Source organism: Calonectris borealis, chromosome 3, assembly GCF_964195595.1.
Source record: "Calonectris borealis chromosome 3, bCalBor7.hap1.2, whole genome shotgun sequence".
NCBI lineage: Eukaryota > Metazoa > Chordata > Aves > Procellariiformes > Procellariidae > Calonectris > Calonectris borealis.
In genome coordinates, this window is record NC_134314.1 from 33,381,040 (window position 1) to 33,393,414 (window position 12,375).

The 12,375-nt window shown below is 36.6% G+C and overlaps 1 protein-coding gene across 3 annotated transcripts in view; it reads right to left on the minus strand.

The window, feature by feature from the left end:
* The window catches only part of LMBRD1 (LMBR1 domain containing 1), a 99,395-nt gene that overhangs the window by 26,109 nt on the left and 60,911 nt on the right, over positions 1–12,375 (minus strand). For all 3 annotated transcript variants that reach the window (XM_075145285.1, XM_075145286.1, XM_075145287.1), the window contains exons 9-13: positions 11,195–11,347; positions 3,875–3,939; positions 2,997–3,099; positions 1,725–1,829; positions 305–454 (exon numbers count right to left, since the gene is read on the minus strand). In XM_075145285.1, the coding sequence (XP_075001386.1) occupies positions 305–454; positions 1,725–1,829; positions 2,997–3,099; positions 3,875–3,939; positions 11,195–11,347 (576 nt within the window). The remainder of the gene's footprint in view (positions 1–304; positions 455–1,724; positions 1,830–2,996; positions 3,100–3,874; positions 3,940–11,194; positions 11,348–12,375) is intronic.

Sequence of the window (12,375 nt, forward strand, 5' to 3'; positions counted from 1 at the left end):
CACATTTAAGTTCATCAGGTTCCTCTTCCCCAGCATGTTTAACAGTACTTCAATATACTTCTTGTAATCCTTTTGCTCAAAGTATTCTGCATCTATTCTGTTTAAACTGAAATAATTAATAGTGATAAGTTACACATTTTACTAAATATTTTCAGCTGAAGAAGGTTGGTGAGTGATTGGTTTTTGGCTAGAAAAGTGTCTTCAAAACTGAGAATGGGCCTGCCTTTAAAAGTCACTGTAAACAGTACATTTTTGATACAGAAGGCAAGATTTTTTTTTTTTAAAAAAAAGTATTACATCTCACCTGTACCAGGTATTTTTGGCTTCCATACATTACATACTGAGGGGCAAGACTGTAGATCATGTAACTTGTATGAAGAACTATCAACAGAAGTATCATACAGAGAAACAGGAGTGCCTGAGGTCGAGTTTTTCCTCGTCTGATTTTATAAAGCTAAAACCAGAAAACATACAAACATTAACATAATGAAAAATCTTTTTTTTCCTGAAGACATTTTAAATCCTTTAATTCAAGTAACAGCTTTAATTCTACTGACAGAAGTGGGAGGCTGCTAAAATTATCCTCTGGCAACTTAATTCCAATGAGTCAAAGCAGGTTTTCAGGTGTATTTACCTGAATTTCAAAGCACAGCTATTTAACCAAATTAATTGTTGTTTGTATTAATGACCCAGAACATTTATAAACCAGCAGTTAGTAGCAAGATTTAAGTGATGTTGCCTATCACTGATAACAAACTGTGCCTTAGTTTGTCAAAGAACATTGGGTCCTTCCATCAAGGTGAGGTGTCATCTATCACTACACCTGTAATCACATCTAGAAACAGAGAAAAGAGTTATGAGAGAGTATTCCCAGGCTCTGAGAAAACTTCCACACCGTATGGTGGCATCTTTTCCACTTTACACTGCGGAGAACAATATAATCCCTCGTTGTTACCCTGTAGATACCACTCTATTCTGTAATCCCCAAAGGCTCAACCTGAGTACCGTATTAGGGTAAGGAAGCTGGTAGCTGCGGGGTAAATGATGGAAGACCAAAACCAACAGCCAATCTCACAACTCATTGCAAGGACTCAGGGTAACTCTTTACAGTTTTGGGGTGTCACCACATGAAAGGGTGACAATATTAAACAGAAAGTAGGCACGGAAGCAGGGAAATATTTAACCAAGCATCATAGGCATGAATGGCATACTGTTGGATACAAAGCTACTTTTTCTAATACAGTAATATATTATTTGCATCATATTTAGATGTCATATCATTACTCTCTTATCAAGTTAGATATACTTGCTTGCCACCTAAAAAGCAAGTCAAGCACTACTAACTGCATGCACATTCCAGATTTTGACCAGAAAATTTACTAATATTTCCAGTATATCAGAATCATATGGCTTTAACTTAGAATTCTAAGTCAGAAGCCAAAGTGCCACTGATAAAACATCTGAAAGAGTTAGCTGACTGTATTGCTTATCAAACTAAAACATCAGTTTTGGTCTGATAACTTACCAAAATGAAACATCTTTCCAAAGCAGTGAAAGTTGTACAATAGGCTTCTAACACTCATTAGACATACAGACAATGCTATTTGCAACATCCAGTATTTATGAAGCAGTACATAATGACGATTTATTAAATATATTCAATATTACATATCTGTTAAACATCTTACTGAGTATTATAAACTAAACTCTTAAGTCATATTTACCCTTATCCAGAAGAACCATATACCCATATTTCGAATCCCTGCCATTGAAGTGAAGATAAAATACATAACAATAGTTGTAATAAGGATATAATCAAGTGGAAAAACCTAAAACAAGAACACAAGCAGTTAAAAAGACAAAACCTTCAAACTAGAAAACAAGCTCTTCCCCCACTAAATAAGCTAAATAAGTAGTGTCTATTTATAACATCTGAGGTCATAAGAATCCCTCCATTTAAAAGTTTTACATAGCTGGCTCCAAATATAATATAGCTTGCTGCTAATAGAGCTTATACAATTAGCTTGCAAAAGCAATTGAGCATTTTTCTTCATTTAAAACTTGCCTCAGTTTTGAAGTATTATACATTTTTAGGCCAAGAAATACTTAATTCTGTTCTGAGAGTACATTTAAAGGAAAGTCCACAGGGGCAACAATCATTTTAGAACTGTATAGGCATTCCATTTGTGAATAATTCTGAACATATTTGCACACAAAACTTGATTTTTTATTTACATTAATAACAGCTTGAGATAATACTGCTGCTGAACACTACTTTTTTCAGTAAACTGCAAGCTTAGGTGTTCAATAGTTTTAGAAACCATGGGAAAGCAATGCATTGTGCCAACCCATTATACCAAGAATATGGAAAGAACTCAACTAGGGGAGAGTAAAGCACTAGCTTACATTATGACTTTTCTTTTTCTTAGCTTACCCATGACTGATTGCCAAATTCGTATGTGGCCTTGTTGCCTTCCAACCCTACTGAAGTTAACAGATGTTTGTTCTTATGTAGGGTTTGTTTCAAAGACTAATGCATTACTATAACATACATAACTGCAGAGTGTAATATATCTTTCAAGATGCAAAAAATATATTAAGAAGTGAAAAAGTGCATTTACTTCACTTAAGGGGGATAAACTATCAAGTATCAAGTAGAACGTAGGTAGGGCATGGGAGAAAGTTGCTTTTATTCTGTGCATGGTAACTGCAAGTGATATTCATTCCTCATTGACGCCATGTTCTCATCAATGAAAGTTAGTTTCAAGCACCACCTTCCTCCAGCAACTGGTTTCTATCCACCCAAGATTCTCCTATCAGTATCTAATAACTAAAAGATTGTTAAGAAGAAAGTTGCCTTGCTTTTACAGAACACATATCTAGACAATTTTGTTTTAATGAATTACTTGGGGAGAAGTGTAGTTTGCCTTTTGACAGCTTACCAGAAAACAGAGAAGAGCATCCTTACATATGTATATCACCAATTTTTTACTTACTGTTTGAAGAACGGGTAACAGCATATTCAATGGATTGGTCAGATTAGTTCCTAAAATTATAAATCCCGAGTCGAAGCCAGCTGAATGCAGAGCTTTGTCCAAACTGCAGTAATTAAGAAAAATTTGGTAAGTACTATGGTTCTTCCACAGCTTTGTCTTCAGTTTAATTTAAAAGGGCAGCTCAAAAAACAATGAACTAAGCCCAGAGACTGACAGCTTTTTCATACCTATATAGACACATGCTTTGTTTTACCACACTCATTGCACTTGTCCTATGAAAAAATATATTGATTTCTGCATCTCCTCGGCATTTTAGCTTTTCCCTAGTTTGGGTCATAAAGCTTATTTGCCCAATCTGAAAAATTAAAAATGCCAACGTTTGAGACCTCTGTTTAGTGTCAATCTTCATTAAAATCCACCAAATTTGCAGCTGGCTATATTGCGTTCAACGCCATGAAACAATTACAATGTAATGCACATCATAATGGATTATACATGTCATTTACTGCAAGAATTTAAGCACCTGTTACCCAGCCCAAGAAGTACCTACATGCATTAAGATTCATTCAAGCAATCAGAATACTTCTGTAGTCTGAATTAAACTTCCTTTACTTATATGCTTAATTTCTCTGCTGAATCAGAACTATTTTCAGCAGTATACAGTCAATCAAGCTGAACTATGTCCTTTTTCGAATTTGTTTAGTACATTTTGCTCAGTTTCAATAGATACTATTATAATGAGAAATGCAGCTCTAGTTACAGAAATGCAGCATAGAAAAGAAGTGGGCTGACTCTTGAAGCAAACCACCCCCGATTTTGATGTTAGAGCAGAAACTATGTAGTTTAAGTGGTTAAGAAAAAGGCTGAAATGTACTTACTTTGACAAGAACAATGAGACAGTGAAGAGCAGTGCCACGATGATGAAGAATACTCCCCACACAATCTAGAAATAAAGATTTATTACAACTAACGGAAAGTGCTTGCAGTTGATACAAGAAGTGAAGACTTGTCTAAGTTTCAATAAAGGACTAATAATCTTGGACCACCTCAGAGCTCAAACACACTTGAAACAGTAACTTTTTGGCAAATACTTGAGGGAAGTGTTAACGAAATGTTTACTCTGTTAAACAGGGTTTATGTCAAGCATTTAAAAAGTTGATCATCTAAAATGAGAACCACCTCTTCACCTGGTGGATACACTAAGCTCGGAATCAAGCGTTACAGTACATCATGCACTATAGTGCAATACAAAAGTCTACCTGTAAGTCAAAAGCGTCATTAAGAACACAGATGAGATGTCATATTAAATGAACACAGCATTTATCAGAATGCACAACCTGTATTTGCTATAACACACAGAAAATCTTAACTATATGCATGCATTTGGGTTTAATTAAAGGAAATTGGTTTGTTTCCCTTGGCCACCACGCCTGCATGCTCACCTTCCAACAGGAGGCAACCTGTGCACAACTTACAAGGAACATCTCACCTTTCCTGAGTGAGAACTCTCTTCTGTAGTGCTACTCAAACACTCAATGACCAAATCACTTGGAGAGAGTGATGTAAAACTCAAGTAACCAAGCCCAAATACCAGATTTACTTTTTTCTTGCTTCTACCTGAAAGTCCTCTCAGTTACTTATCAGTATTGAGTATTTCAATGCAATTTTCAAGGTTTAAGTTATAGAAATCATCAACTTTACAAAGTATTTTGACTCAAAGGTTTAAGTCACCTAGAAATTTAACTCTGAAGTGATGTGAATGAACTAGAAAAAAAAACCTAAGATGCTTATAAATACTAGGAAAAATACTTGACCTCCAGGAAAATCTAGATAAGTGCTACTTAAATACTATTATTCTAAAACACTATAACACACATTTTAAGTGATTAAAATAAAATGAGATTACTACAACCACATCATAACCACCAGATAAAGGTCTCTCTTCTGGAGAAGGTTCTAGAAGAGCTTCCATACCCCTTTAGCTGCACTAGGTGAGTCACTTGCCCCACAAACTTCCTTTGGAGTTGCTGTGCTTTAACCCCAGCCAGCAACGAGCTGGAGCAAGCCCCACACAGCTGTTCGCTCACTCCCCCCCGGTGGGATGGGGGAGAGAACCGGAAGAGTAAAAGTGGGAAAACTCGTGGGTTGAGATAAAGACAGTTTAATAGGGAAAGCAAAAGCCATGCACGCAAGCAAAGCAAAACAAGGAATTCCTTCACTACTTCCCACCGGCAGGCAGGTGTTCAGCCATCTCCAGGAAAGCAGGGCTCCATCACACATAGCAGTTATTTGGGAAGACAAACGCCATCACTCCGAACGTGTCCCCCCCTTCCTTCTTCTTCCCCCAGCTTTATATATGCTGAGCATGACGTCACGTGATGTGGAATATCCCTTTGGTCAGTTCGGGTCAGCTGTCCCGGCTGTGTCCCCTCCCAACTTCTTGTGCACCCCCAGCCTACTCGCTGGTGGGGTGGGGTGAGAAGCAGAAAAGGCCCTGACCCTGTGTAAGCACTGCTCAGCAGTAACAAAACATCCCTCTGTTATCAACCCTGTTTTCAACACAAACCCAAAACATAGCCCCATACTAGCTACTATGAAGAATATTAACTCTATCTCAGCCAAAACCAGCACAGGAGTGCATACCCTATTCAAGAATTTGAAACAAAAAAAAAGTCTAAGAGCTGTGGTTATTTAGCCAGCAAGTCATAAGCATTGGTAAGTACAGGAAAAAAAAAATTAAGGACCCCTATAATTAAATCAGATACTGTTATTGTTTTTAAAATCAGCAATAGCAGGCTTTTTTGTGAGCTTTGGCACACTAATCGGAACTGTCTGATGCACAAAATAAAAACAGAATTCCTTGGCTAAGCCAAGGTGGCACATGAAACACTAAACTAAGTTTACCAGGAGTAAATGAAGATTTTGTAGACCAACCATATCAGCAGATAAGCTGGGTTTGTGCATTCAGATTTTTCAGGTTTTAAGGGCTAGATTAAAATAAACAAACAGCTCAAAAAGCTAGACAATTTAGTCCCTGAATATAGTCGAAGTATGCAAAGTTTCAGTTTATTTTAAACAGGAAGAATTCAGGCAATTTAGCAGTAAGTTTAGAGAACTGAAAGTAATATTCTGATACCTGTACATTCCGTTTTCCCCATTTCCTTCTCATTTTTATCTTTAGAGGAAGAAGCCACCTTCTTTCAAAGGTTGCTTCATTTCTTTCAGTTTTCCTATGAACGGTCTGAATTGAGTAGATTCAGGGAAATAAGGTTGTTCCTTAAGATCTTAATTAAAACACAGGAAAGTGTTTTTATTATGCCTACCAAATACAGCACTTGAGCCAGGGACTTCATTCTCAAAGCTATTCTCAGTAAGAACACCTCGTGTTTTTTTTCTGGGCTACAAGCCAGTTCAGGAAATCATTCTCCACTTCTTTGGCAGGTTTTCTCCCTTACAATCTTTTCTTTGGGGGGGTTAGGGGATGGCACACAAAAGTGAGCTCAGATAGCAAACCCATTCAGTTACAGCTCCAACAGGTTCACAGTATTTTCCTAGAAACCCTAGTCACGGAATATGCTCAGATAAGCATGCTGAACTTCCCAAAACAATAATGTTTTCAGATTGCTAGACCTGAGACAACCTAGACAGACTTATTTCCAAATTCTATATGCAAGAACACAACGCATGGTCTTCCACATGAATGAGGGAGTTTCATAGTTTATTTTATTAACCTTAAAACTTGGCACACAGCTATCTTGAAAAGGTTAAGAACTTTATTACAGCTGCTCATTAAAGATATTCAGGGTTACAATGTTATTATTGTTCATTAAATTCTGAAGATAAGCTTCCATCTGCAAACTCAAACACAGTATTAGAACATCACTTAGAAAACAACTCAAATTATGTAGGCCTTATTAGGTATAGATTTAGAGACTAATATCAAGGTAAGTATTAACTTGCGCATTTCCACATGTTTAAATGTACTAACATTTTACCTCTCCACAGCAAACTCTCGCTAGGTACTAGCCATACAGGAAATAGATGTTTAAAAACAATTAAAACCAAGAGTCTTAAGTTTGCATTACTTCATTACCATTCTGCCAACTATGGCCAGCAGACAGGTATCCGTGTCTCCTCTGGAATACATCTGTGTTTTGAAGTGATGCATAACACTCTTAGAAGTAGGTAAGTGGTTGAAAAAACACTCCTTTTCCCATTTTAACCTCAACTCCAGTCCCATTATATACGGGATTGAAAAGGCTAATATTAAGATCTTCATTCTACCTTAGTTCATCCTGTATTTCCACATTACTGAACCATAAATCATTTGCAATTAACATCAACCCATGTTTATACAATTTCAGAGCATCAGTTGACTTAGGTCTTTCACAGAAGGAATCCTTGTGTTCTTACCTAGATTTTCCTCCTACCTCAACTGATTACAGACCAATCGACACCTCATTTCTAGTCTATTAACCAGCACTTGGCCAACAATTAAGAGAATACCAACACTCATACTACTAGTTGAGCTTGCAACTTACACAGTCCAGCTGAGCCTTATCAAGTGGTATCAACCTGACTTAAATTAAAAGCATGCCTCCAGCTGGGTATCATTTGGTATCTGAGTAAGGGAAAGAATAAGTACTTCCTTTCCTTCCCCCTCCCCCCCCATAAAACCTAAGATAGGCTAGAAAAACATTGCAGCAGGAGCTATACACTCACTGTTGCCTTCTACTTGTCACCTATAGCAAAGTACAATTCTGTCATCCGCAGTCTTATTGGGACACTACTGTACTGCTGTTTACTAGCTTTAAACCAACTAGAGTATCTTCAAAGATTCTAGATACACTTAGCCATGAAAATTTACAAAATAGTTTTCCTTTGTGTCACAGCATAAATGAGAAGCAATCCAAGCCCCTGAGAACATGAGCACATGTTCAACTTCAGAGCAAAGGACAGCACTTAATCAAAACCTCTTGCTCTCATAGCAGGACTATTTATCAACTGATGCTGAAAAGCTTTTAGTACTAGAACAGGCAAAACCAAAAAGCTTGGAGTTATAGCCTCAGGCTATGTTACCTCCACTACAATCAGTTTGAACTGCTCCATTGCCAGGCCACTTCCTCATATCCCTCAGCTACAAAACACAGACCCCATACTCACCTGTACGCAATCATTTGCTACAGAACAGGTTTCAGAGCTGGTTTTGCCCTTACTTCACTTTGATCACCTCTAAGTGTCTGCTTGGGTCTCCTAATCTACAATCTGTTGTACAAGGTAGTATGCATACAAGTAACTGCCAAAAAACAGTGAACCATGTTTTTATGCAAGACTGCAGATACTACAAAAACAATGAGTTGAAATAATAACCACTAATACAACTTACGTTGCTACCTGAAACAAGTTCCTTTAGCATCTTAATAGAAAGCCTCTACGCGGGCAAATAAGGCAGCAGCTAAAGCAGAAGATAGTAAGAACTGGTTTACCTAAAGTTTTGTTTTACATTGGAACATATGGGATTGAAAGACATGGCTAAGCAAAAACCAAGACAAAAATGTCAATATAGGCATTTCTCAATAGTAAAAATGGAAGCATGCTACTTCTAGGTCATAGTGGAAAGCTGAATTGCATTTCAGTTTAATAAGTCAGGCCAAATAATTTTGAAATATTCAATTGATTAGTGTATTTTTCCACTGCTACTGCACATAATCAAGTCATAAGCTGATAAGTCTTTTCTAACATTATTCGTGTTCTGCTTACATTGTTTTCCCTTCAACTTCCTGTATGTTCCCCTGACCCTTGCATCATCCTTGTTTGAGTTATTCAGAGAGCTCTTTGCCTCCTGTCCCTGCTCCCAGATCTCAGTCAAACTAAGTTATTTCATCTACGGATAATTCCAAAGTGTTACTAAGATAATAATGGAATTTAGGACTTAATTTATTCCAAGCAGGAATGACCACATGACTCTCAAATTTAGGTGGTACTTCTTTAAAAAGCCCCAAAATTAACTTCCAGAAATTGTTAATATTCACCTCTCCAAAAAGCTGAAAAGAATACTCACCTGTCCAATTGTTTCCTACAGTGGTACTCATGTACCGACAAAAAAAAAAAAGAAACTGTGAATCTGCTTAGGACAGCTATTCCATGACTTTGAACCAACACACTGAAGCAACACAAAAATTTTAAAAAATTTCCTTGGGATCCTCCAGATGTGTTGCTTTTGACTAAATTGAAAAATTAACAGCTTCCTCTGAGTTTGATTTGGCTTTGAGTAAAACAATTGTTCTCAAAATTTACTTTACTCCATGTCAAAGAAAACTTACTCTAAAGAGAAAAAAAGTTTTGGCTTTGTTTAACAACAAATCACATGCTGATAGATATTTACCAGTAACAAAATAATTAATGCAAGAATACAGGAGGACAATATGCAAAGACAATATGATTATAGAAGTCTGAAGGTAGACACTCAGTTAACACTGTAAAAGACCTCCAAGACTAAGTGCTATTCCTGAACACGTTATTCTGGTTTGTCAGTTCCAGTAAGAGTCTGCAACTTCTATAAACCTGACCATCCCAAACACAAAGCAGAAATAGTGTTCTCTATGTCTAGTACTTGCCTCACAACAAATGGAATTTCTCTACAAGTCTGAGAAATGGCTACATTCTTGAACAACAACATACAGGTTGCACTAAAGATAGAAGTGTTCTAAAGAAATAAGCAAAGCTCCAAGATATTTTCTGCACTCCTACATTGATCAGAAGTACTATACATAGATATTATAAGATCTCCTTCCTTTCATGAAAGCCACTAATTGAACAATAGACAATTTATACATGTGCAAAGACAACTCAAATGCTATTAAAGTAAAACAGTCCTGCAAGAGTTAAGATGTTATTAAGTGATGGACATTATCACCTTCACAGGACAACTCAAGGAAAAGTCAAAGTAAACAAGTTTTGTAACATACTTCATAGCACAACCCTATTCTAAGTGAAAGTCTGTAAGGAAAAATTATCCACTTGCAACTCCCCTTTAGTCTGCGATTCTTAAGTCAACAGTTCACAGTGACTGTCACAGTTACTGAGAGAATAAAAAGCATTCAAACCACAAGAACAAAGAGACACTGGAATACCATACTGACTGTAAGTGATAATCTGTAAATAACTAATGATATTGTACACTATCCTATGAGAACACAATGAATTGTTAAAGTCCTACAGACAATAGATATGGCCAATGCATTTCTCAAATTTCAGGTTAATGTGAAGACTTAAAGAAACTACACAAGCTATTTTGAATCAAAGGAAGCATCCAAACTGTTAAAGTGAATAGTTAGGGATATTTGTCCTTTAAATGAAATGGCTAAGTCTAGATTTCTAATGTATCATAGAAAGATAACTCCACTCAGAATTTCACACTGAAAGCTTTTGTTCAACTGCAATTTCAGCCCATTTCCATTGGTACTCAGCATTAACAGCAATGATGTTAGAGGGAATTGCTTATAGCCCCCCCCCTCATCTTTTCAAAGTACAGTCTACAGCTTAAAGTAATGCTAAAATTTCTTCCTACATCTAGTTGGCAAAAAATACTTTATATGGCAATACTGTTCCATAAAAGTACTGGTTTTTAAAACCAGGTATCTACTAAAATCAAAGTCCTAAGATCAAAAAGAGACCAAGATCAAAGCTTTGCCCCAGTAACAGTCTCCTTTGCACTGGTTAAGTATCAAGATATAAGTTCTATGCAGCTAGCTTACTATTGATCAAGTAATTACTTGGCAAGATGCTTATTCCAAATGCATATATTCTCATCAAAGTATCTCTCACTTCTGCTGGCTACATGTAATTTGGATTAACCTAAGCTTCCTGACAGCTACAGAATTCTTCGTTCTCTTCTTCCCATTTTCACATGCCTGAGAAAAGATAAGATATTCAGATTTTCTAAGGCAGTGGCACCATAGTAGATCAGCTAGGACTTGCTCCTTTTCAATCTTAATTTTAGGCAAAGTAGAAAGGTTTTCCAAGAGCTCAAACAGAGCTTGCTGTATGGCTGTCATTGTGTAGTATAATAGTAATTAAAAAAATAAGCAGTTGATATTCAGGATGGTAACTGATTAACTCGACTTATGATTTATATGGGAAGAAGAAAGCTGGAAGTTACTCCAATTTAAGTCTCAAAAAGTGAGAAAAAGTTTTACCTTTAGAGGTCGGATAGCTTCACAGAACTTCGTCCACCAGCTTTTCTCAATAGACTCCAGATGCCTTTCTCTTCTTCGAAGTGTCCTTAGTCTCTCTTCTAGTTGTTGTACAGTCCGTCTATCCCTTGATGACAGAGGCCGACCATCTCTGCACTGGTTACCAAAAAAATAGAGATCAAGGGACATTGAATCAAGAAAACAGACTTGACATCTAGTTTAATGAGTTACAAAAACTTTAAAGACTTTGTAGTATGTAATTCACACTGTTTCTACGCATAGCAAGAGGATGAAGTGCAAAAGTCATAAGCTGCAACAAGGGGAAATAGTATTATGTAGTAGAAAACACTCTTCACAAAGAGGGTGTTCAAAAATTTTAACAGGGTCAGCAGTCTCCATGGCTAGAAATTCTTTAAATGCTCAGATTTTACAGATCTACATAACCTGATCTAACCTGAAAGGGGTCCTTGCTTTGTGTAGAGAGTTGAACCTGATGACTTTCAGAGGTCCCTTCCAATCAAATTCCATGACTAAGCCAATATATTAAGCTTGGCATCCGTACTTTCTTTCCAACATTCCACTATAGATCCTCAGCTATGTTTCTTGTACTTGCAAGAGCAAGATGACTTGCTGTTCCAAAAATTAACCTTACAGAAATCCAAACAAGAGGCACCATTACCCCAAGAATTAGTTGAGTGCACCAGATAATTGGTTGCTTGATGATTATGTTTAAGAATGTACTTTAATTCTGAGCCTGTACTTTAATACTGAGCAGGCGCCATTGCACTCTGTTGTAAACCAAGTAGCACATCCTTAAGTCTCAGTTATACACTAATAAGCAAAAGCAACAAAATAAGCATTAGGCAGCTGAACCAAAATTGTTTCCAACATTGATGCTACTGTATAACAAACTGATCCTTAGATAAAAAAAAGGATTCTTATAGTTTTAGTACATCTCCTACTATAAATTTTTAAATTTTGAGATTCCCTATTCAATTTTTTTCCTCTTATTTTAAAAGAGCCTTCCTGCAAATAGTGAAACACTTCACACCTGGTGAAGTTAAAGCGAATATTTTAGATAAACTTCTCAAAAATGTTAAAAAACTAAGACCACATTCTAGGCACATGTAACACTTAAATTGGAAATCACAGTGTGCTTTTAACAGGAACACATATTCTCCATA